We start from the raw sequence: 24,661 nt of genomic DNA, 5'->3' as shown, positions 1-24,661 counted from the left end.
TAAATTACTATTAAATCTGATGCTCCATATATTCTATAGTGAATAAAAGTAGTCCATTTCAGTACGATCCTAAAACCAAGTGAGAGATTTTACTGAGCCGTTGTATGCATTTTACTGAACAAGGTATACAAATGACGCAGTCAAAACCAATGTGACTTATGAATATTTTCTTTCCCAAAAACTTAGGAAAAGCCATCTAGCAAAATTGATGCCACTAATTCTTCAAGAAAATCGGATAATCTAAGGGGCTGTGACTTACTTCAAGAAGTCTCTGTAACAATTCGAAGATTTAAAAAAACTTCTATTTCAAAGGAAAGGTTAGCAGGTGTTTTTTAATTCTAAAAAATATTAGCATTAGTTACGCTTCTCATAAAATACATAGTTCTCAGAACAGCTCAGATCAAACCACTGTTGCAAGCTGTCATTTTATAATTGTATTTTATGTGGAAGAATCCTGTAAATTGTGTGTTTGAGGGCGCTGTGCTATGCAAGCTGTGATAGAATTAACACCATGCATGAAATTGTATCGTGGGTGGTTATTTGCTTGACTTGAAAAGGCAAATATGAATAAGCTTTCTTGGTAAATTAGATAAATTATTTGGACAGGTTTTTTTTTAAAGGAAATCTTTCCTTTGTGTTTCCACATGTTTTATTTCTTGTATCAGAGAGCATCATATTTGTCAGAAAGTTTAAATTCATATTTAACTACCAAATTGTTACTCAAGAAACCTAGTCAAGGTCTCCTATGTGGTACTATGGTCCTAAATACGAATAATAGAATATTTAATTTGTATTACCGACCGTCACCCCACAATGGTGGCACTGGCTGTAATGGGCAAAAGAGGTCAAAGAGGCTGCAAAGTGCTATGGGCAAGTGGTAGTCAAAGAGTGTGATGAAAGTGTAAGTTGAGAAGTTATTAGCCAAGTTAATAGGAAAACCAGAAGGAAGTTCTGTGAGCATAAAATAGGAAGATTGGGAATCTGTGCCCAGGAGGTATTGTATATGCTTGTGTGCTGGTTTCACCCTCATCTAGGCATCTTTTGTCACCGCTTGTAAAACAGGCTATAAAGCTGGAGGGACGCTTTAATGGAAGAATGGCCATATTGAATAATTCTGTTTTTTTATTTCTTTCCCCTCCTGCCTAGAGTTCAACGGTGTGCCATGTTGCAGTTTTCAGAGTTCCATGAGAAGCTGCTCACCACTCTTTGCAAGAAGACAGATGATGATCTGACTACAGAACATGCTCAGAGTCTGGTACTAGACACGCTTTGCTGGCTGGCTGGAGTGTATTCAAATGGACCTGGCAGGTAAGAGAGAAATTGTGTCTAAATTAGCATGGCTATCTCTTAGTAAAAAAAAAAAAGGGAAAGAAAAGAAAAAAGAAAAAGCTTTATATGATTCTCTAAAGTATGCGACTTGTTTTTGCAGCTCCAAGGAGGGAAATGACAGCTTACTTTCTAAAACACGTAAATGTGTCTCTGATATAGTACGTGTTTGTTTCTTCGAAGCTGGACGGAGCATAGCTCACAAATGTGCACGATTTCTTGCACTATGCATCAGGTCAGTGCTAATTATATATATACCTTTTGTATACATTTGGGTGTTTTGCATGCAGCCTGAATTGTGTGTATGTGTTTGTTATTGTTTGAGATTGAATGTATAAGGCAACAGGATCTGGAGGATCTTCTGTTGAGTAAAAATGCATTTAGGGTATGACTGCAAAGAACATCCATCAGTTGTTCATCTTCTGGAGGACATTTCCTGCTTCCTTCTTACTTCAGTAGATGTTAATGTGTCTGTGTATTTATTCATAGCAATGGCAGGTGTGACCCGAGTCAGCAGGGGTTTGGATCAGTTCTTCTAAAAGCTTTGCTTGACAATATGCCGCTTTTGCCTGCTGCTGCAACAGGTGGTATGTATATGATGTTTATTGTCATAAAAATACACAGTACTTTTGTTATTTGGCATGTTTTGTTGGACTTCGTTGTGAATTAAGAATTAGGTAATTGTTTAGTTAGTACAAACTGCTTCTCAGACTGGTCTCATCAAGTGATATCCAAGTATGATACCACATGGTGGGATTTAAAGCAAATTAGTCTGCTTAAAACAGTGTGCTAAGGCACTGACATTTTGGGGAGAGCTTTGAGAAGTTTTTAAAAAATTTTCAAAGATGTTAAGTAACCACAGATTCTGTTGACATAAGTGAGAGTCAGGATTGTCTGTTATTTCTGAAAACCAGGAGATTGATTTCAGGGAGCTTGGCTATCCAAATGATGTCCAACTAGCAAAGCACTTCTGCAAAACTAGCAAAACACTTCTGTTACTTCTGCACTAAAAGGAAATTTTTAACTAAATTAAATTTCTTCCTCATCTACATTGCAGAGTCATGGTATTTTAACACCTTGTTGAAGCTTTTTGAGTGCCAGATAGAATGGGAAGTTGACTTTGGCACTCCTGTCTGGGGTGGCAAGACCTGTTTGTTTTTCACAGTATGATGTTGTTGCATCTAGCTTGGCATCACCCATGGGTCTTGCAGGAAAGTTAGGTTGCAGTCCAAAATACTTGTGCAACCACCCACGTAGAAAAATTTAACACGCTGCTATTGAGGATATGGAAAGCACAGGGGAAGGAGGGGGAAGCTGAGCTTTATCTTTCCAGGCAGGACACTGCACTGTGCTCCCAGAACTGATCTCTAAGGAAACAATGTCTCCAGCAAATAGAAAATAAGGAGATGGCAGCCAGAAACAGAGGATAAGAAGAGACAAAGAGTTGAATCTAGAGTTAAGGCTTGGCTCTGAAAGGATTGGAAGTCCTAGCCTAGCACCTTAGTGTATTGAGAGCGTTTTGATTGTTGTGCTTAGTAGAAGCAGTGGGCAGAAGCAATGAACGAAGTATGTGTGAAGCTGTCTCTTCAGAACCTTCCACCCCCTGCCCCATCGATTATGAATTAGTTGAGAAGAGAATTTGAAGGATTGCAGAATGGTTCTAAATTGAAGTCTCTCACAAAACAAGGAAGGAAGGCTGTACTCTGTATCCATTAGATACTTCATTTATCACTTACATTGATTATGCTTCCAAGTATGTTTTCTGAGTGGAAAACTCACATTATGTTTTACCTGAAATTATGGTTTGATTTTTTTTTAATGCAGGATCTGTGTATTGGTATTTTGTGTTGCTGAATTATGTAAAGGATGAAGATTTGGCAGGATGTAGTACAGCTTGTGCGTCATTGCTTACTGCTGTGTCCCGGCAGTTGCAGGATCGCCTAACACCTATGGAAGCATTACTTCAAACAAGGTACTAGGAAATACAGTTGTTGTAAACTTAATAAAAACAAACATACAAACTGTCTAATGCCACCATCTGATATTTGGGAAAAGGTTGGCCGTTTAAATAAAGATACATATTGCTGTGTTTGTTTGAGCAAGGATTAATTTGACACAGCGCTAAAAAACAGTTTTGACTTGTGCAAAGTTAAAGATGAATTTAATTGCCGTCTTGCAATTTACAGTGCACTTTAAATCAGTGAATGTGTAAGTAATGTTTGAAGTTTTAGTAATCCTTAAGTTAGTATTTATGATAGTGTAAGGATTAACAAAGCATGTCCTATTTTGAGTATGGGAGGGAATCATATATAGTGATAATTTTGTGTGTTATAGTAACCATTTTATAGTAACCTGTCATCTTGCTTTGCTTATGGAAAAAGGTCATGCATCAAACATGTCGGTCTTGCTAGATGTGCAGTACATGCTGCTTCTGTGTAGTACGTGCAAGTAGAGAGCAACCTAGATTCTTCTAATATGTATTGTTCTTATTATAAAGTTGTCATCTTAAATTTGCTTCCCTGTTGGTGCTTGTTAGTAACTCGGGGAATATATGTTAAATTAGTTGATGTGTAATTCTCAAGTTTCCTTTCTTCGTTTTTGTTGTTGTTTTTGCTTGGTTGGTTTGTGGTTTTTTGAAGATCAGTAACAATTATTGACCATTTGTTTAACGTCATTTTATGGCTAGTTACAGTCTTAGTGTTATGTGACAAAAAACATGGATCCCAGCCAACTTGGAAGCATTTTAACATTCAGAAAAGTGTGGAATCTATTCTGCCTTGTTGCTGATGTTGTATTATTCGTGTAGATATTTAACCATCCGTGACTAACTTAATCAAAAAAGACACTTAAACTCTTCAGCCTTCTCAGTGTTACCTGTTGGGGACATTCCTTCACTGCTAAAGATCAGAGAAGCTGCTGGAAGGCAGAGGGAAAAGTGTGAAGGAACTTTGCATTACTGCTTGATGTGTTCAAAGAAATATGAAATATTGTTCTGGCTCTTGCCAGTTGAAGCATGATGATATACATTTCTCATTTTTGTGCCTACACAGATGCATTCTTTCTTTCTACTCCTGCTTAATAATTTGGCCTGATTTCCCTTTTTAATCCTGTTGTCAGTTGCTGATAGTGGGTATTCGTACACAAAAAACCCCACGCTGATTTTATTTCTTTGAATTTTCCTTTTTCTTGGCTTATAAAATCCTAATTAATTTGAGACTGCCTTATTACCTGCGTGACTGTATTATTTTTTCTTCTGCAGTACTGCCAGAGTAATGAGATTTTCTTACGTTGAAGTATTTAAAGTACTTGCAAATGTTGATTAGTATCAATGTGTTTAATTTTTTCTTCTTACTTCAGCTGGGATAACAAGCTGAGGTGGGATTTCTTTTGCTGTTTTGGAAAGCAGTACTGCGTTTTTGTTGACTTCTGTTAAAAATACAATTTACAATATGCAGGCACATATTGCTCTGGCTAATTGTATAAGGTTTTTAGTTCTAGTTTCCATGTCTGAATGTGATTGCATCATGTTTCCAGAACTGTATTACATCTTCAAAACTATTTAGTAACAGAGTAACTTATTTAGCATCATAAGCTGCTTGAAAAGGTCATCTAATAAATTACTTTAATGAAATGTATGTAAGTGGTTGGGTTTTTTTAAGTATACCAAGATAAGAGAAGAATAGTTTTGTGCTATAATAAATCATATTGATTTGGCCTTTTTCTGTAAATAATTAAATATCAATTCTTATTGTTTGAATAGTGCTGTTCATCTTATTCCATTTGCAGATATGGATTATATAGTTCGCCTTTTGATCCAGTTCTGTTTGATTTGGAAATAAGTGGCTCGTCTTGTAAAAATATGTACAACAGCAGCATTGGAGTACAGTCAGATGAAATTGATTTGTCTGATGTTCTATCAGGTACGTATGTTTAAGAGTAATCTATGGTGGATGTATGGATAATTCTCTCTCTCTTATTTTCCTTTCATGAAATATGGTTTTATACTGCTGTTTTACAGCTGTACATAATGAAGTTCAAGATATTATCTTGCTTTGTGAGATCTCTTACATTTCCTGTAGCCCTTAGGGCAAGAAAAGAGCCTCCTTCTCAAATCTGTTCTTTCCTTATCCTGTAGATCTAAGAAAAGGTCAGGGATTCAACAGGAAGGTCGCTATCATTCCCTGGGTCAGAGTCATCTAGGAAGCATCTGTCATTCCTATTGAGCAGCTTTCCTGAGATACAATATTATTCGTTTAGACTAGCAACTGTCTCATACGCAGAGAAACCTAAGTGGATTTTTCTGAAGTTGGGAAGCTGCCGTATGGCACTCTTCTACTTAAATATTACAGATTTAATGAGATATTTTTTCCTATTTCATGAGCATTAAAACACCTTAAAAAGCATATTTCTGTCTATCCTATCAGGTTAGTTCACAAATGAATCTTTAGGCCATGGAGTGTCCTAAGAAAGAGACAATTTTTACCTGTCAGGAAATTCTTTTCATGGCAAGCATATCCATTAGTTATAGTACCTCCTTTTCTTTTCTCGAATGCTCTTGTCCATGTCTGTCTCACTCCTCCTTCCATACAACATCGTGAATTTGTTAGTATATTGAATAGTAGTCTAGCTTTTGTGCTGACTTGGTGTGTCATCGTAGTCTGTTAATTTCTTTCTCTTCCTGTCCAGTAACATCAATGTATTTTTGCAATCTCATTTTCTTACAGTGTAGAAAGTGTAGAGCATCTATATATAATTTATTTCTGGAATTAAGAAGGTTATACTATGCTTCTTCTGCTGTCACACTTGATAGTTTGAGTTAAAATACTCAGTTCAGACTTGGCAACATTATCCATTTTAAAACGTACAGAATCCTGGAATACCACATTGGAAGTCACCTCAAGGATCATCTAGTCCAACCTTTCTTGGCAAAAGCATGGTCTAGATAAGATGTTCCAGCACCCTGTCCAGCTGAATCTTAAAAGCATCCAATGCTGGGGACTCAATCACTTCCCTGGGGGATTATTCCAATGGCTTATTTTTCTCATTGTGAAAAATTTCCTCTTGTGTTCAATCAGAATCTCCCTAGGAGTCAACTCTGCCCTTTACCACTCGTCTTTTCCATGTGACTCTTTGTAAAAAATGAGTCTCCGTCTTCTTTGTAGGTTGAACTAAACCAGTTCTCTCAGCCTTTCCCCATATGGCAGCTTTCCAGTCCTTGCATCATCTCTTTGGCCCTTCTCTGGACCCTCTCCCAGTTCACATCTCTTTCTGTACAGCAGGGTCCAAAACTGAACACAGTATTCCAGGTGTGACTGGACTAGTGCTGAGTAGAGTGGGATGACACTTCTTTATCTCTGCTGCTGATGCCCTTGGTGATGCAACCCAGCATTCTGTTGACTTTCCTTGCCACTGCAGCAGCACACTGTTCCATTGTAGCCAGTTGTCCACCAGGACCCTCAGATCCCTTTCCACAGAGCTGCTTCCCAGCCAGGTGGATCCCAGTCTGTACTACAGTCCTGCATTATTTTTTCACAGGTGCAAGACCTTGCACTTGTCCTTATTGAACTTCCATCTATACTGTGAATCCTATAGTGTAAGGGTGTTTGTTCCACAGTGTGAAGCAATGAAATATGTGGATTATGTTTCATTGTCCCTTTATACTCTTGATGGGTTGAAACGTCACTATCCAGAAAACTGCAGCTGATTGTGCGGATATTTGTTTCTCTTTCAGGAAATGGGAAAATAAGTAGCTGTGCAGCTGCTGAAGGTAGTTTTACTTCCCTTACTGGACTTCTGGAAGTTGAACCTCTGCACTTTACCTGTGTTTCGACAAGTGATGGAACTAGAATAGAAAGGGACGATGCAAGTACGTTTACTGGTATATACAATTTTTTCATTTTCCTTCTACTTAGAGTAGTTTCACAGTATGATGTTTTTAATTGGACATAACAAGCACTGTTTGACAAATAGATTGCCTGTAGTTTTGTAAGTATTGAAATATGGTGTAGGTTTTTTTTTAAATAGTTACCGTATGTGAAGCTAAATTTAGAGCTTAACAAACAAACTGTATTCCAAATTTATTAATTTAAATCAGTTTGTTTCTATTGGAAAGCATAACATACAAGCTTGTGCCTTTACTTTGCAACTTTATCTGGCAAAAGAATTCCAGGGCATTAGATAGCACTTCTGTAATGAAAATGTTACATGTATGATGAGTCTGCGTAGTCTATAAACCATATACTTTGTAGTTTAAGATGATATTACTTTATACCTAGAACTGAATGAAAGGAAGCATGTCTCTTGTTTTTACATTGCTCTTAACTGTTAGTAAGGAATTAAAATTTTAAGTACGTGTTTTATCATTTCTACATACATGATGTTGTTTGGTTTGGTTTTCTGTTTGTTCCATGCCAGTGAGTACCTTTGGGGTTACCCCAGCAGTTGGTGGCCTCTCATCAGGAACGGTTGGGGAAGCCTCGACAGCACTGAGTTCAGCAGCCCAGGTAGCTTTGCAGTCTCTCTCTCATGCAATGGCCTCAGCCGAGCAACAGCTCCAGGTGCTGCAAGAGAAACAGCAGCAGCTTTTGAAGCTTCAGCAACAGGTTGGAGGCTATTTGGCTATTTTTTAATGCTGTCTCTAAACTTCAAAAGCTGAGAAACTGGTTGCAGAGCTAGTCGCCTTTTTTGGTTTTCCTTTTTTTTTTTTCCATAGTGTTATATAAGGAAATAATAGTTCTGCGCTGAGAATCACTCTTAGTAAGCAAAATGCTGGGAATGTCTCCCATGCTGCTTTAGGACTTGTTTTTTATGTATTTTGAGGGTGGGTTGGGAGTTCATAATCAAAATAAGTCTTAGTACACAAATCTATTAGTCTGAATTTGGAAAAGCCCACTGAAATGAAAAATGTGATTGCTGACGTGGCAAAGTACCAGTCATAAAGACATTGTTGTGTGAAGCTTGGCTGTGTTGACTTTGCTTTGTTATTATTTTTTGATTACTTTAATTAATTGCTTAGTCACTCATGCTCCTCAGCGAGTGAGGTCAAATTGAAGAGTTTCATTCTTCAGCTTATCAAGAGTTTCATTTTTCAGCTTATAGTTGGACATCTAAGATGCTTGTGTTGGAGGTAGCTTGGATTTATTAAAGCTAGTTTTATAACAAAAGTTGAACTTGTAGTTCCATTCTACTACTGTATTCACAAGCATTATTATCTGCTACATACACTGCTTTTGTTTTCCCCACAGAAAGCTAAGCTGGAAGCAAAACTGCATCAGACAACAGCAGCAGCAGCGGCAGCAGCATCAGCAGTTGGTCCTGTTCACAACTCTGTGCCTTCTAATCCAGTAGCAGCCCCAGGGTTCTTCATCCACCCTTCAGATGTCATTCCACCCACACCAAAAACAACTCCTTTATTCATGACTCCACCTTTGACTCCACCTAATGAGGCAGTTTCTGCTGTTATTAATGCGGAGCTTGCTCAGCTTTTCCCTGGTTCAGTCATTGATCCTCCAACAGTTAACCTTGCAGCACATAACAAAAATACAAGCAAGTCTAGAACGGTAATTATTTTTGTGTGTTTTTCTTACAGAAAAAGAATGCTGTAAGCCTTCTCAGAATCTAGTTTGTATTTGAATGCTAGTAAATATCTGTGTATTGGAATGAGGTGTTAAAACTTTATCACTAGTTTTAGACTGTATCATAGAATGGTCTGGTTTGGAAGGGACCTTAAAGACCATCTAGTTCCAACCCCCCTCCCATGGGCATGGACACCTCCCACTAGACCGGATTGCTGAAAGCCCCATCCAGCCTGGCCTTGAACGCTTCCAGGAATGACACATCCATGATGTCTGGTGTGGGACCTTGCACTTGGCCTTGTTGAACTTCATGAGGTTTGCACAGACCCACCTCTCAAGCCTGTCAGGGTCCCTCTGGATGGCATCCCTTCCTTCCAGTATGTCAACTGCACCACACAGCTTGGTGTCATCGGCAAGCTTGCTGAGAGGGCACTCGATGCTACTGTACGTGTCAGCGACAAAGACGTTAAACAACATCGGTCTCAATGCTGACCCCCAAGGAACACCACTTGTCACTGGTCTCCACTCTGACATTGAGCCATTGACTGCAACTCTTTGAGTGCAACCGTCCAGCCAATTTCTTATCCACTGAATGGTCCAACTGTCAGATCCATGTCTCTCCCATGACAAGGATCTCATGGGAGACAGTGTCAAATGCTTTGCACAAGTCCAGGTAGATGATGCTGTTTGCTCTTCCGTTATTTACCAATGCTCTAACTCCATCATAGAAGGCCACCAAATTTTTAGGCACAATTTGCCTTTAGTGAAGCCCTGTGGGCTGTTACCACTCACCTTGGTATTTTCCATGTGCCCTAGCATAGTTTCCATGGAGCATCTGCTCTCTGATCTTGCAGGGCAAAGAAATGAGCCTAAGTGGCCTGTAGTTCCCTGGGTCGTCATTTTTTGCTTTTTAGAAATGGAGGTTATATTTGCCCTTTCGTAAGCAGGAACTTCACTAGACTGCCACAACTTCTCGGATGTGATAGACAGTGGCTCTGCAACTTCATTTGTCAATTCCTTCAGGACCTGTGGATGCATCTCGTTAGATCCCATGTACTTGTGAACATTCAGGTTCTTTAGATGGTCTCAAACTTGGTCTTCTCCTTCAGTGTGTATTCCTTCATTTTCTCAGCCCCTGCCTTTGCCTTTTGTAACTTGGGCAGTGTGGCCGGAGCACTTGCTGGTGAAAACTGAAGCAAAAAAGTAGTTTTTCCTCAATCTTCTCTATATTCTGGGTAACCAAGTCTCCTGTTTCGTTCTGGAGAGTGCCCACATTTTCATAGTCTTTTAACACTGATGTACTTAGAGGGGCTGTCCTTTTTGCCCTTGATGTCTCTGAACAGATGTAATTCTGTCAGGGCTTTAGCTTTCCTAGCCTGATCCCTGGCTGCTTGGAAAGTTTCTCTGTATTCCTCCCAGTTTACCGGTCCTATGCTTGAGTTTGTTCAGGAACAACTTGTTCATCCATGGAGGCCTCCTTGCATTTTTGCCTCTTTGTTGGAGTGCATTGCTCTTGAGGTTGGAGGAGGTGATCCTTGAATACTGACCAGCTTTCTTGGGTCCCTCTTCCTTCCTGGATTTTATCCCATGATACTCTACCAAGCAGGTCTTTGAAGAGGCCAAAGTCTGCTTTCTGACATCCAGGGTAGCAAGCTTGCTCCATCCTCTCCTTGCTGCCCTAAGATTTTGAACTCCGCCATTTCATAGTCACTGCAGTCAAGGCTGCCCTTGAGCTTCACATTCCTCACGAGCCCCTCCTTGTTGGTGAGAAGAGGGTCCAGCATAGCCCCTCTCCTCCTTGGCTCCTCTATCACTTAGAGAAGGAACTTATCATTGGCACATTCCAAGAGGCCCCTGGATTGCTTATGCCATGCTGTGTTGTCCGTCCAACAGATACTGGGATGGTTGAAGTCTCCCATGAGGATCAGGGCTTGTGAACATGAGGCTGCTCTTACTTGTCTATAGAGGGCCTCATCTGCTTGGTCTTCTGGTCAGGTGGACTGTAGCAGATCCTCACTAAAATGTCACTTGTCCTTGCCCTCCATTTAATCCTGACTCATAAGCATATGGAAGGGAAGACTTAGGAAAGCAAGGCAGAGTACCTCAGGTGGCTTATTTTAATTGGAGCTAGCTTAACTGTAGAAGGAGTTACTAGTTCTTTTGTCAAGGATTAGGGCTGGGCTGGTGACTAAATGAATGGCAGATGCTAACAACCCTTCCCTTTCCTGAAGGCGAAGAGAAGGGGAATAGGGGAGAGAGACTTATGAGTTTTTTTAAAAAAAATAAAAAACCGCAGAAACTAAAACAGCTTTAATGAAACTAACAATAAAAAGAAAAGATAATAATATTAGTAAGGAAAAAGTGGTTATTTGTAAGAATATATGGAAACCCAATATTGAACACCCTTGATGACTGTCATGTCACCACTGATGCTGCAGGGCAGGCAGGCAGGCAGGCAGGCACTGGGGAAGTCCCAGACTGGACTCCGCAGCAGATGGGAACTGGATTCAGGAACACACAGATTGGGATCGAAGGCAGAAGAATGGACAGAGTTCTCCTTGGATGCCAGCCATAGAAAATGAAAGCTATGACCTTTGTGAACCCTCAGCTTTGTACTGAGTATGACATACATGGAATGGAATACTTTGTTGGTCAAGTGTGGGTTACCTGTCCTGTCTGCTCCATCCTGCAAGTGCAACCTTTTTACTTACGAACCTTTTACTTTGTCACTCTAACATCTTACACAGGATTTAGCAGTGACCTTGGTCACTGTAGGAGCAAGTATCAACAAGAGCCTTTCTGCATATTTTTTTAAAAAAAATAAAAAACCGCAGAAACTAAAACAGCTTTAATGAAACTAACAATAAAAAGAAAAGATAATAATATTAGTAAGGAAAAAGTGGTTATTTGTAAGAATATATGGAAACCCAATATTGAACACCCTTGATGACTGTCATGTCACCACTGATGCTGCAGGGCAGGCAGGCAGGCAGGCAGGCACTGGGGAAGTCCCAGACTGGACTCCGCAGCAGATGGGAACTGGATTCAGGAACACACAGATTGGGATCGAAGGCAGAAGAATGGACAGAGTTCTCCTTGGATGCCAGCCATAGAAAATGAAAGCTATGACCTTTGTGAACCCTCAGCTTTGTACTGAGTATGACATACATGGAATGGAATACTTTGTTGGTCAAGTGTGGGTTACCTGTCCTGTCTGCTCCATCCTGCAAGTGCAACCTTTTTACTTACGAACCTTTTACTTTGTCACTCTAACATCTTACACAGGATTTAGCAGTGACCTTGGTCACTGTAGGAGCAAGTATCAACAAGAGCCTTTCTGCATACCAGTCCCTGGCAGTAACTATGAACATTGAGCACTGACGCTTCTAGTAGCAGACACTGTCTGAGAAGACGTGCCATTAGCTTCAGAAAGTGCAGTCCCTTAGAAGAAACTTGCCTGAAAACGAAAATCACTAAACAGAGAATTGGTTCTGTTCTAGCTCAAACCAGAACACCTTTGAGCTTCGTAGTTAGTATATTTTGCTGGTTAATGCTCAAATCTAAATGTAGTGAGGTATTGTCAGAATTGTACGTTTTCAAATCACAAGAAGCTTTTTTAATAGTTGTTTTTAAAGAACAGTTTGTAATAAATGCGTAGATTTTAATGACTTAAATTTACTGATGTTTTCCCACTCCTCAGAATCCGCTCGGATCTGGTCTTGCCCTTGCAATCTCTCACGCTTCACATTTTCTTCAACCTCCACCTCATCAGTCAATTATTATAGAGCGAATGCACTCAGGTAAAACCAGAATTCCTCTTAATAATTTTTACATATTTTCTAATAAGTGAAATATTTTCCAGGGTCTTAAGTAAGTTACTTCGCTGCAGTCTTGCTTGGCTTTCCCAAGAAAAGATATTTCTCAGTTTGCATTTCTGTTGTATCTGAAAGTTTTAAGACCTAGCATTCAGTGATGTCTTCCAAGTTGAAAAATCCTGGGGACTGGGGGAATATGTTGGATCTCTGGAAAGGGCACCTTTTCTGAAACAATGCATAAAAAGCAAACCAAATTAAGTTGAAGCCATTTTTTTTTTTCCAAGGGGTACAAGCTCTTTGATGAGAGATTCTGAGATTGTGCCGCTATTTTTAACCTCAAATCTACAGCTTTTGAACAGTGTGTAGACAGTGACTTTATTGTTTGAGAAGTAACATCTCCTCGCTGGTTTGCATGCACTGGTATTTTAGGAAATCCTGTGGTTTTCTCCTTAGGAGCAAGAAGATTCGTGACCTTGGATTTCGGAAGACCTATATTGCTGACGGATGTATTGATTCCTACTTGTGGAGATTTGGCTTCTTTGTCAATTGACATCTGGACTTTAGGAGAAGAAGTGGATGGAAGGCGACTGGTAGTGGCTACTGACATTAGCACACATTCACTTATTTTACATGACTTGTTGCCACCACCTGTTTGCAGGTTTATGAAGGTAAAAGGAAATAGACTGCCTACCCTAAAATTTAAACACTTTGTATTTGTTAGTATGTGAACTTCTTCTGAAGTTCTCTTCAGCCTAAACTTTAGTTGGCTAAGTTGTTTGGGGTTTTTTAATGAGCTTTTAACTTGATGTTTATTTTGCCTGTTCTAATACAATTGTGTTACAGTGTGGTTGCTTTCTCTTTCAGATCACTGTTATTGGTCGATATGGTAGCACTAATGCCAGAGCAAAAATCCCATTAGGATTTTATTATGGCCATACCTATATCTTACCCTTTGAAAATGAGCTGAAGTTAATGCACGACCCCCTCAGAGGGGAAGGTGAAGCTGCAAATCAGCCAGAAATCGACCAACATTTGGCTATGATGGTTGCATTACAAGAAGACATACAATGCAGGTTAGAAGAAAATAAAAAGTATGCTTACTAGTTATTTTAACTTAGAACACTGGTATATCATAATGTTAGAGGTTTGGGTTTTTTTCCTTTCCCATTATATTGCTCAGACCAAAGAAAACTGCTTTTGTTGCAGAGCTCAAACAGTCAATATCTTTATAGCAGTAACAAATTCTGCACTGGGGTTTTTTCAATATCTGTTTTAAAAAAGCATTCAAAATGGACTGCAGAAGTCCTTTTTTTGCAGGGTGACTAACAAATGTATTCCCATTTGCTAATGTTTATTGAATTGTATGTTGGAATGTTTCCCTTTAGGTACAACTTGGCCTGCCATCGGTTAGAAATCCTTCTGCAGAGCATTGACCTGCCACCACTCAATAGTGCTAACAATGCACAGTACTTTTTACGAAAGCCAGACAAGGCAGTAGAGGAAGATAGCAGAGTATTTTCTGCTTATCAGGACTGCATTCAGCTCCAGCTTCAACTCAACTTGGCTCACCATGCTGTTCAGAGGCTCAGAGTAGCTTTAGGCGCAAGCAGGAAAACACCGAAGGAACAATCTGATCCAAAAGAGTTGATTCAGATGTCATCCACAGAACAGTTACGCACCATTATTAGATACTTACTGGATACTTTGCTTAGTTTGCTGCATTCTTCCAATGGTTAGTATTTTTTGAGATTTTGCTATTTCTGACATGTTAGTAGGAATAATTTGAAAGTGTTTCTATTTCTGGGTCTATACATTCCTACTATAAAGCTTTTAAACTATGTCCAGATATGTTTTACTTGTGATTTTTGTAGCTGACAACATACACTGTAAAGTTTTCGCTGATGGCACCAAGCTGGCCTGGTCACTTCCTGTGGCAGAAAAGCTTTCCATAGTCCTGGCTGCATATTCCTTTGCTCAGATAGTCATCGGATCCTTCTGTGAACTAAGTCATTTTGCTGAAGTAACAGAAGACTGCCCAGGCAGAATACTCATGTTGTTTTCATAGGCAGAGTCAACTTGTGGAAGGATCCGTGAGCATCAGACCCTATGCAACACTGGGGCTGGATTAGGGAGTTAGAAGTGGGGAGGGAAAGCAGAAATTGCTTCTGTGACGGGCGGAAAGTAAGTCATAAAACCAGGATCTCTTCTCAGTTCATGATTTTTAATATCACATGAGGATTTTATTTCCTAAACTTGCCATTGAAAGAGTTCTTAGAGAAAAGTCTGAATATTGAATGGGAGTATTTGTACTGATGTGAAATTGATTTTGTTTTGACCAAATGGCCTGGTCTTTATGGGTTACCCGCAAATTGCCATCTCCCCATGTATTCCCTCCTCTTTCCCAGCTTGTGCCAGTTTGTCTAATCATAACAGTTTTGAAAACTTCCTGCAAATTTTTTCCTTCTTTGTTTTGAAGCCATTGTCTCCTTAAACTTATTTGCTTGTTCTGTTTTTTAAAAAGGGCACTCTGTTCCTGTGGTTCTGCAAAGTACTTTTCATGCTCAAGCTTGTGAAGAATTATTTAAACACCTCTGTATCAGTGGAACCCCAAAGATACGATTGCATACTGGACTTCTGCTTGTTCAGCTCTGTGGAGGAGAAAGGTGGTGGGGTCAGTTTCTTTCAAACGTACTGCAGGAGTTATACAACTCAGAGCAACTTCTCATATTCCCACAGGACAGGTAAAGTGTAGGCCTATATTACCTGTAGATCGCTTAAATAATACCATTGTTCATAACTTGAATTGGAATTGACAGAATGTGATGGATGGTTACTTAGCCCTCTGTTCCATTGATGTAAGAAACAGTCCCAAAAAAGCACTTCAAATGATTGCAGATATTTATTTCACCTAACTGGTGCTTGCACCACAATAAGTTGCTATTTTTCCTTACTTGGAGATCATGTATACCTAGCTGGATTGCTCCCCAGTGTCAAAAATCACCTAGTCCTTTATAAGGCTTAAATGCACCCTCATCGTAGAGCTGCCCTTCTGATGCATTTGGAAGCAGGATTGAGACTGGAAGGCACACTATTAGTATTTAATAGAAAAGATTTCTCTGAGATAAGAGCAAACAACTGTAGAGTATTAGATATTGTATGTGTTGGTTATTTCAGATTATTGATTGAGGTCTTTGATAGTCAAAACTAGGGTTTCATTTTAATCAAATATGTTTACTGTTCTGTGGGTTTCCGTCCTCTTTGGACAGCAAAATTTATGTATTCATAATTCTAAAAAGTTAATTAATTCAAGGATATTAGAGTACATGGATTTGATTCTTTATACTTGCTATTGGGTATATCATATATAATAGGAAATAAAAGGGATGAAATTTTGTTTCAGATGTATTAAGTGGAATGCTCTGCTGACCTCTTGAGGGTGAAAGAGAAAATCACCTTAAAATACTGTATTATCTTTAAACCAAGAGAACCCAAAATCAAGTCCAGTTCACTTATGGGGCCACAGTACTGCTTTCTGTAGCAATCTGCTTGTGTCTCGGATGAAAGCCTGGGGGAATGTCTTTCTGTAAGGGGTGTGTCAGAATATTACTGGATATGAAAAAGAAATAAAGTCTTAAATATGTAAATTTTATTTTTAGGGTCTTCATGTTGCTTTCTTGCATTGGCCAAAGATCGCTTAGCAACAGTGGTGTCTTAGAAAGTTTACTTAATCTTCTGGATAACCTGCTGTCACCACTGCAGCCCCATTTACCTGTGCACAGAAGAACTGAAGGTAGCCCTCTAATTTGAAAAACTGTATTTTCATATTCATTATAAGCTAGAGAATTGAAAAACTATTTCACAATTTTGGTGTATTAAGAGAAATATCTTGTTTACTTTATTTCCAAAACACTTAAAATGTGCTGAAACTTCTTGATCTTCAGGTGCTGAAAGAGATTCCTCCCTCCCCCTCCGTTTAAATCTGGGCAAGATTTATTTGGTTGTTTTTAACTCGGCTAAGAAGCTTTAAAGTTTTAATGAAGTGGAGGGGAACATCCAGTGTGTAGACAGCTCTAGTAACTCCTGTGAATATCTTGGAAATTTAGTGTTTAGGAAAGAAGTGCCCCTTTTTCCTCATGAGATCCTTGCTAAGTTCTAAGCTTTTCAGGTGCAACATGGTTATGAAGACAAGTTTGTAGGTGTATCTGCATGGTTTCTGCAAACTACATGGGGGTTTTTTATATCCACAAGAATTTTACTTTTTTACCCTAAAAAAATTACTGAAATTTGAACTTGATTTTCTTCGAGTGTTTTCTTAACTACCCTAAGTTTGAAGAAAATGCTTGTTTTTGCAGAAGTCCAACTCTAGGCTATTTCCATTTGTAACGTACATGTAACAGAGCATTGTAGAAGATAATGTTGTTTAAAATTCTTAGGGTTGTGAAGTTGATAAATACCAGCTGATACTCTGTCCTTACTTTTTACCTTGTTTCCTGATGTAAACAAGCCTACAGCTGGTGTCAGAAGCTGTCCTAATGCTTCCCAGTGTACTTTCTCTATCATGGCCATATCCTGCTGTAGTCTCTAACTAGTCTGAGGCAAACTCAAGCTTACATCTCCTCTACCTCTGTTTGCACTCTCCCCACAGCTGCCAATTCCTTTCATAGCTCTTGCCTTACTAGTTGTCCTCATGGAGGACTTTAGGAAGCAGAAGTAACTGATACTTCAGAGCTTTATTTGCTGGTCTTCCAGCTTCCTTCCTCCTGGACAGTACAGGTGAGTACTAGGGCATTATTATGTGTGGTGGAAGCATCAGGTACGACAGAAGAAATTCCTGTTTGAGAACTGTCACGCATAACTAAGGGTCAAAGGGGTGAAAACTTACTGGAAGGAAAAAAAGGACAGGAAAAAAAGGACAATCAGAGCCAGAGGTGAGTGTTGTGTATAAGGAAAAGTTGTAAACTTTGAGGCAGAGGCAGAAAAAAAGGAATAGGCAAAAGACACTTGGAGGGATGGAGAGAAGCTGTGAATTGTTGTTGCTTTTTCAAGACATAAAAGGGAAAGAAATGCACTTGTTAAACAGAAGTGTGAAAAGATACCTACTTCACTCCGCGGCAGGCTCCTTTCTTTTTGTTGTGCCAGCCAAAAAGCTGTGTAGTGGTCATCATAGAATCATTCTTGCATTTCCATTCTTGCAATTTAGTCTGCAGTTCCTGTTTAGGTCTTGTTATGAGGAGGCCTCCTGTGCCTCTCCCTGCCTGGGGGGGCTGCTTTCTGCCAGCGAGGACAGGAAACTGGAGTTACCACTCAGGGCCTACATCCTGCTGCTTGGGCTGCCAGCAGCTACGTGTGATTTTGGACAAGTCGTTTCTGTGCTTTAGTTTTCTTGTTTGATCTGGAATTAATAATAGTTTGAGTTAATTAAAGCTTGGTCGAGTTCAGTGCGTGCAAAGTGTGGTGTAGTTAAACGTGGCTCAGCACAGTGCGTTCATATGAAAATGTGCATGTAACCTCTAGTACTAATGACTTGGTGTTGATATAATGTAAAAGTTTTCCATTTGCGTAATGACTGTGATTAAGTGGTCATTAATTTCAGGATTCTGGTCTTTTAGTTCACTTTAGAACCATTTCTTTTGATTTGCTCATGCACAAAGGTTTTTTTGGATTTGGTTGGGGTTTTTTGCATGATGTGTAAGATACATTTTATTTTTTTTTTCTTCCCTTTTGCCTTACAAAAATACTACATTTAGTGCGTGAGATTGAAATAGGCAATAGCCAGTCATTCGTACTGCCATCATGCTTCATCTAGACTAAACTCAGTCTAGGCTTTTCCACATTGTATTTAAATGACTATGTGAAAATACCCTAACAAAGGAGTAAAAATGAAGGTATTTGAGTGCAGTTATAACTGTCTTGTTTGAGTGCTGGCTAATGGAGGAATTTCATACTATGTGCTTTAATGCAAGCAGCTGTCATTTCGTGTAAAGTATTTAGGAGGTTTAGATGTACAATTTTTGCCTTTTTTTTGAAAAGTACTGCTATATCTTTAGCTTTTGACAGCAGAGGTGAATCTTTTGACTTCTGACTTCACCAGACTAAGAGAATTGTGATTTTTCTTGCATCCGAGTTCTATACTGAGTGTTTGATTTCTTCCCTCATTTATGAGTGCTTGGACTGTTACACTTATTTTTTTTAAAAAGGGAGCAGAATCTTTTTGGCTTAATAAAATGTGTGTTAATGCTTTTACGATTTCTTTAATAGCTTGTTATGGCTTCAAAACTTTATTAAGGTAGTCAAATCTATTTATTTTGAAGGAGTTTTAGACATTCCCATGATCAGCTGGGTTGTAATGCTAGTGTCCAGACTATTGGATTATGTAGCCACTGTTGAAGATGAAGCAGCCACAGCCAAGAAACCTCTGAATGGAAAGGAGAGGGAACGATTTTTGACAGGTATATAACACTTTTTTCAAAACTTCCTTCTATGGCTATTGATTTGAGAGCTGTTCAAGTACTTAAAATGTATTTTCAATTCACTTGAAAAATGAGATTTTATAAATGGATGTTGTGATCATTTTATTTGCACCTCTGCTTCTTTACATCCCCTTCTTTTTAGAAATATGACCTCTTACAGCTTTTTTTTAAGTGAAAAATACAGAATTTAATATACTTTGCAAAATGTCTGTATATCCTGTGACTCCAAGACCTGGCAATTGGGAGTACACCACGTTGAGACAGTTTGTGTTGTGAGAAAGGGCAACTGTATGACTTCATAACTGCTTTGTTATATGCTATGATATTTGTATCTGGTATTTTTTAAAGCATTTTTTTGTCTCTTTATTATTAAGTGGATTAAACTATGGTTTTCTTTGAACATCTTCTCTAAAAATGAAAACTGTAAAGCTTTTGTGGAATGGAGGCTGTCTAGGTATTTTTAGTTTGGACAGTCTTGCATACTTCCCTATATGTTTTAAAAATAAGGAAAACAAAGTAATACCACTGCATTTTAAAATTACACAGAAATATTACCGTCAATGGTGATAATTACATAACGCTAACAGAGTTAAGTTTTGCTTGTTTCGTTAGTATTTGATCTATGGAGATTGCATTGCTGCAATGTAAATGCTTTTCTCTGGAGTTAAATGAGGCTTAATAAGATGCATTAATACCTCCTCTTTTTTTTTTTATTTTATTTTTCATTTCCTTGCAGGAAACCAGTGGAGTTTTATAAATAATAGCCTTCACACTCAGAGTCTGAGCAGATCTACTAAAGGCAACAGTAGCCTAGATAGACTCTATTCCCGAAAGATCAGAAAACAGCTTGTGCATCATAAACAGGTGACTTGCAGCACAATGTGGCTACTTTCACAGAAGTATATCTCATTTATAGTGCATCTTGTTTCTTCAAAGAAGAGCTTTGGCCTTGGGACGCATTCAGCCTTGCTTTTGCATAGGTCTGGTTCTGTAGCTAGAGGCTGCCTAACTTCTTGGACATTGGTCTTAAACTGTGGAGCATGGGATCTGCTGGAAGAACAGATGTTGGAGTATACTGTTGCAATCTGTGGCCCGTATTGGACAATAAGTTTAATTTGAGTTCTAGAAAAGTCTGGGTGCACCTGAGTGCAAGCACTTAACTTATGCTTTAAAAGCTGGTAATTCTTAAGACACAAAATTTTCATTTAGAAATGCAACTGTGCAGGTTTTATGACCCTGGGCAAGTGTGTCTTACGCTCCTTTAGAAATACTGTTTCTTCTTAAACTTCATCCATTCTGAGTCTGCTAGTAGCCCCACACAGTCTTAGTTAAAATTGTGTATAAATTGTACTTTAAAACTCAAGTTACAGTTTGAAACAAAGGTTACTATCAGACGAACACTGATCCTTTTAACAATCTTATTGCTTAAATTTTCATTTTTTCCTATTAACATTTTCTTTTAGCAACTTAACTTATTAAAAGCAAAACAGAAGGCTTTGGTGGAACAGATGGAAAAAGAGAAAATACAAAGCAACAAAGGATCATCATACAAACTTTTAGTAGAACAGGCAAAACTAAAGCAGGCTACTTCAAAGGTATGATGCTCTGAAACTGTAACTGATTTCTTGCCCTTTGTGTGAAAAGACCTGTTCCTGCAAAGTCATTTTTGTCCTGTGTTGACCTTATTTTGCAAAGTTGTTTCATCATGGCTGCTATGAAGTATATTCTGATGCTGAAAACAGCAGCCATCTGGAAATTTCTTGCGCTGTGAAAAACAATGTATCCTTCTACAGGGGTTTTTTAGGCAATCATGGCCAAAACCCACTAATAATCTGGTAGTTTTGGGAGTGCCAGTCCTATCTCTAAACTTTGGATAACATATACCAATAGAAATGTAAAATAATATTTTATATGGCTAGCTTTTATATATGATGCTTTTCTGAGTGCTGTCCTGGTTGAGTCATTAGAAAAAAAATCAGGCCAATGACTGTCTCCCCAAACTAGTAAATATGACTTTTGAGAATGTTTTCTGAGCTTTCTCAGAAGCTTCTTAGCTTCCTAAAAGTACTTATCACCGAAGTTGTGGCATCTCAAAGTAGGCCTTAGATATGGAGAATGGATGTGGTGCTTAAGGAATTATTTTACTTATGAGATGAGGTGCTGAAGTTCAGGGATTTATTTAGATGGCAATGTGGACACAAAAAAATGTGTAAATCTTTCTAGCTATCAAACTTGGGTATCTCTTTAAATATTTACTCTCTAGTTCCAGTACAAATGTCTGTTAGGATGACTCGAAGTAGGTCTGTGGCAAGAGATAATAGAATGTTGGACCTTACAGACAATCTAAAGGGAAATCTTAGACAGTAATTATGAGGAACAACCCAACCCAAAATTTAGACACTAGCATAAAAATAAAGCCCTAAGTTTTCACTAACTCTGCTTGTCATGAGCTCTTCTTTCCTGCACTTTCTTCTGCTTTATTCCAGCAGGTTATATCAAGGGGGTTATTCCACTGGTGACCTCCTTGAGACATCTTTAACTGAGTCACTGGCTGAAAGATGCTGTACAGCTATTTAAGTTTTGCTTTATAGCAGCCATGTTGCATCAAAAAAGCATGTTGTACTAAAGAGTTTTCCCCTTGCAGTGCATTAACATCTAGTTAACAGTATTACAGTGCACTTGATAGTTTTTACTACTTTGTCTACTAATCACTTTCAGTTATTGCCAGCTGTGGTTATCTTAAAACATTTATTGCGTTTCGGAGAAATGTGTTAGTAAATAATCCTTTCTCTGATCTGCTTCAGTAGCTGCTGAAGTAAGATTATAAGGGACGTTTGTGTTACCGTAATTTTAGAGGCTGCATGTGTAGCTGATGCAATGAACTGAGCTGCTAAATGTGTGCCTTTGGGGGATGGGAGGATTAATAAAAGCACCTTTGTTTCTCCATTGAATTTGTAGACCCTCTGTCAAAAAGGTTGTTAGTTGTAGATCAATTATCAGAGTAGTTGAGTTTATGGTGGCTAGTGGACACTTTGTACCCGAGAAGTATTAGGGAAGATAAATCACCGATAATTTCTATATAATGTGAAGAACTGAGAAGTCAGCATTCTCGAAAGGGTAAATTTCCACATTAGCTATTTCTATATGCAGTTTGCTTCATGGTAGCCATAACTTTATATATTCAGGTGTGGAAATAAAAAAGAAACTTCTAAAACACAGATTCTCTCGATGTTTTATGGCAAGTATAAAGGCTTAATTGGCACTTGTGTGGAACTGAATAATTTGGTTAAGAGTCTTGTCACCTGAGATAACATGCCGCCAAAACAAACTTCTGCCAAAAGCCTTAATTCCATTACAGATTCTCCAACTCTTTGATTTGGTTTGTTTTTCTAAAGTTTTACAATTACTGTTATTGTCGCCTCGGATTCTCACTGGGAAAAGATTTAGAGGTCAGTTTTAAAATGTAACTGTTGTTTCAAATTTAATTTCTGCAGCACTTCAAGGACTTAATACGCTTACGTCGGACTGCAGAGTGGCCTCGTTCTACTTTAGATACGGAAGTATCAACAACAAAGGAAACTCCAGAAATTGAACCACTTCCATTTACACTGGCCCACGAACGTTGTATTTCAGTAGTGCAGAAGCTGGCACTCTTTCTCTTGTCTATGGACTTTACTTGTCATGCGGATTTACTTCTGTTTGTTTGTAAGGTAAACAGAATATGCAACATCGCTCTGTAGTTGCAGTGGAGACCACATTAAATTTTCTTCCTATTACTGCATTTTTGCCAGCTTGGTGGTAAAAATTAGCTGCAGAATTAAAATTTTTAGTGATTTCTGGTGAGGTAGTTTTTTCTGTTCTGTCATGTTTCGTGTAATTTTAAATATGCAGATTTGAAATTGCATAGAAAAAGTAACTTAATCTCGTATAATTAAGCTTGTAAAATTCTGAAGTTTAAGCGAATAAAAATGCCCAATTTACTTGTAAGCAAAATCTACTAGTCATAGAAATTAAAGCTGTTACATGTTTTCATGGTATTAAATATGAATAAGCATGTTTTTCTTCTTTTTACAGGTTCTTGCTAGAATTGCAAATGCTACAAGACCAACAATTCATTTATGTGAGATTGTAAATGAGACTCAGTTGGAAAGATTATTGCTGCTTCTTGTTGGAACTGACTTTAACAGAGGGGACATCTCTTGGGGGGGAGCATGGGCTCAGTATTCTTTGACTTGTATGCTACAGGATATTCTAGCAGGTTTGTATTAAGTTCACGTTTTTCGTAATGTATGTTAAACTTGAAACTTTATTTAATGTTTTAGATTTTATTATTATTATAGAATTTGCTGACACTACTAAGACAGTTAAAAAAGCAACCAAAAAAAATGAAGATCAGTGTGTAAAAAATGGGATTTAAAATTACGAGTACAGTCAATACTGAATTAGTGACTTGTGCATTGGAAAGTTAATATTTCTATGACCCTGATTATTTGAAAATTATTCAGAACTCCACACTTTGAAGAAGTAGCCTTCAGAGAATTTGGGTTTAAATAAAGAAAAACAGGCACTTGGCCTAACCACTGAGGTGTTAATTTGTAACTGGAATAAACCTAGCAATGGATTTCTCTGCTTTATATAATCCATAGGAGAATTGTTGGCACCTATAGCAGCTGAAGCTATGGAAGAAAGTGCTTTGGGAGAAGATGCCGGAGCTTCGGCTGGGGATTCTGATGACTCTCTTCAGCAGTCCACAGTTCAGTTAGTGGAAACAATAGATGAACCTTTGACACACGACATCACAGGTAAATTATTCCATATTTGGACATATATATGTATACTGAAAAAAGTAAAAAAAACCCCTTTGTCAGTACTCATCTGTCAAAATATTAGTTAAGATTTTTTTGTGATAGGATTTTAAGTTTCTGAAACTATAGGCATAATATGAGCAATTCTTCGGCTTAGTTTTACATCCGATCAATAAAAAATGGTTTTTATTTTGTGTGGATTTTATTTATTTTATTTTTAAAGGCAGTTGATTGCATTCATTAAGTTTTTCCACTAGGAGCTGTAACATTAAAAACCTTTAAAATGATCCATTAAGTGTGTGATACATCCATGTTTTAGAATTTGTACTTGGGAGTATTAATACTCCTTTAATCATTCAAAGGTGCTCCACCTCTGTCATCTTTGGAAAAAGATAAGGACATTGACCTTGAATTACTGCAAGACCTCATGGAAGTTGATATTGATCCGTTGGATATTGATTTGGAAAAAGATCCCCTTGCAGCCAAAGTCTTCAAGGTATGACACACTTGAGTTTTCAGAATAACCTTTACATGAGAAATAGTAAAATCCTTTTTGTCTTACACTTCCTCTTTAGTGGTGTTTGCTGTCTAAGACCTGCTTTTAGCTGTTTTTTTGAGATTTAATGCTGAATGACAGGGAAAGAATGTAAATACTGTGTTTACCTCTCAGA

The 24,661-nt window shown here is 38.3% G+C and overlaps 1 protein-coding gene across 1 annotated transcript in view; it reads left to right on the top strand.

Moving 5' to 3' along the window:
* BIRC6 (baculoviral IAP repeat containing 6) overlaps positions 1–24,661 on the top strand; it is a gene marked incomplete at its 3' end in the record, with an annotated part of 161,345 nt that overhangs the window by 37,473 nt on the left and 99,211 nt on the right. Inside the window, exons 16-37 of the mRNA XM_009876696.1 lie at positions 187–317; positions 1,147–1,308; positions 1,430–1,561; positions 1,816–1,913; positions 3,151–3,298; positions 5,113–5,246; positions 7,058–7,204; positions 7,741–7,928; positions 8,571–8,885; positions 12,601–12,700; positions 13,169–13,383; positions 13,580–13,788; positions 14,101–14,447; positions 15,237–15,456; positions 16,372–16,505; positions 19,027–19,164; positions 19,922–20,049; positions 20,649–20,780; positions 22,680–22,895; positions 23,260–23,443; positions 23,832–23,987; positions 24,353–24,486. Coding sequence (XP_009874998.1) covers positions 187–317; positions 1,147–1,308; positions 1,430–1,561; positions 1,816–1,913; positions 3,151–3,298; positions 5,113–5,246; positions 7,058–7,204; positions 7,741–7,928; positions 8,571–8,885; positions 12,601–12,700; positions 13,169–13,383; positions 13,580–13,788; positions 14,101–14,447; positions 15,237–15,456; positions 16,372–16,505; positions 19,027–19,164; positions 19,922–20,049; positions 20,649–20,780; positions 22,680–22,895; positions 23,260–23,443; positions 23,832–23,987; positions 24,353–24,486 — 3,768 coding nt within the window. The remainder of the gene's footprint in view (positions 1–186; positions 318–1,146; positions 1,309–1,429; positions 1,562–1,815; positions 1,914–3,150; positions 3,299–5,112; positions 5,247–7,057; positions 7,205–7,740; positions 7,929–8,570; positions 8,886–12,600; positions 12,701–13,168; positions 13,384–13,579; positions 13,789–14,100; positions 14,448–15,236; positions 15,457–16,371; positions 16,506–19,026; positions 19,165–19,921; positions 20,050–20,648; positions 20,781–22,679; positions 22,896–23,259; positions 23,444–23,831; positions 23,988–24,352; positions 24,487–24,661) is intronic.

Source organism: Apaloderma vittatum, unplaced genomic scaffold (genome assembly GCF_000703405.1).
Source record: "Apaloderma vittatum isolate BGI_N311 unplaced genomic scaffold, ASM70340v1 scaffold6859, whole genome shotgun sequence".
NCBI lineage: Eukaryota > Metazoa > Chordata > Aves > Trogoniformes > Trogonidae > Apaloderma > Apaloderma vittatum.
The sequence above is the reverse complement of the archived record's forward strand: the minus strand, read 5'-3'. Positions and strand labels throughout refer to the sequence as shown.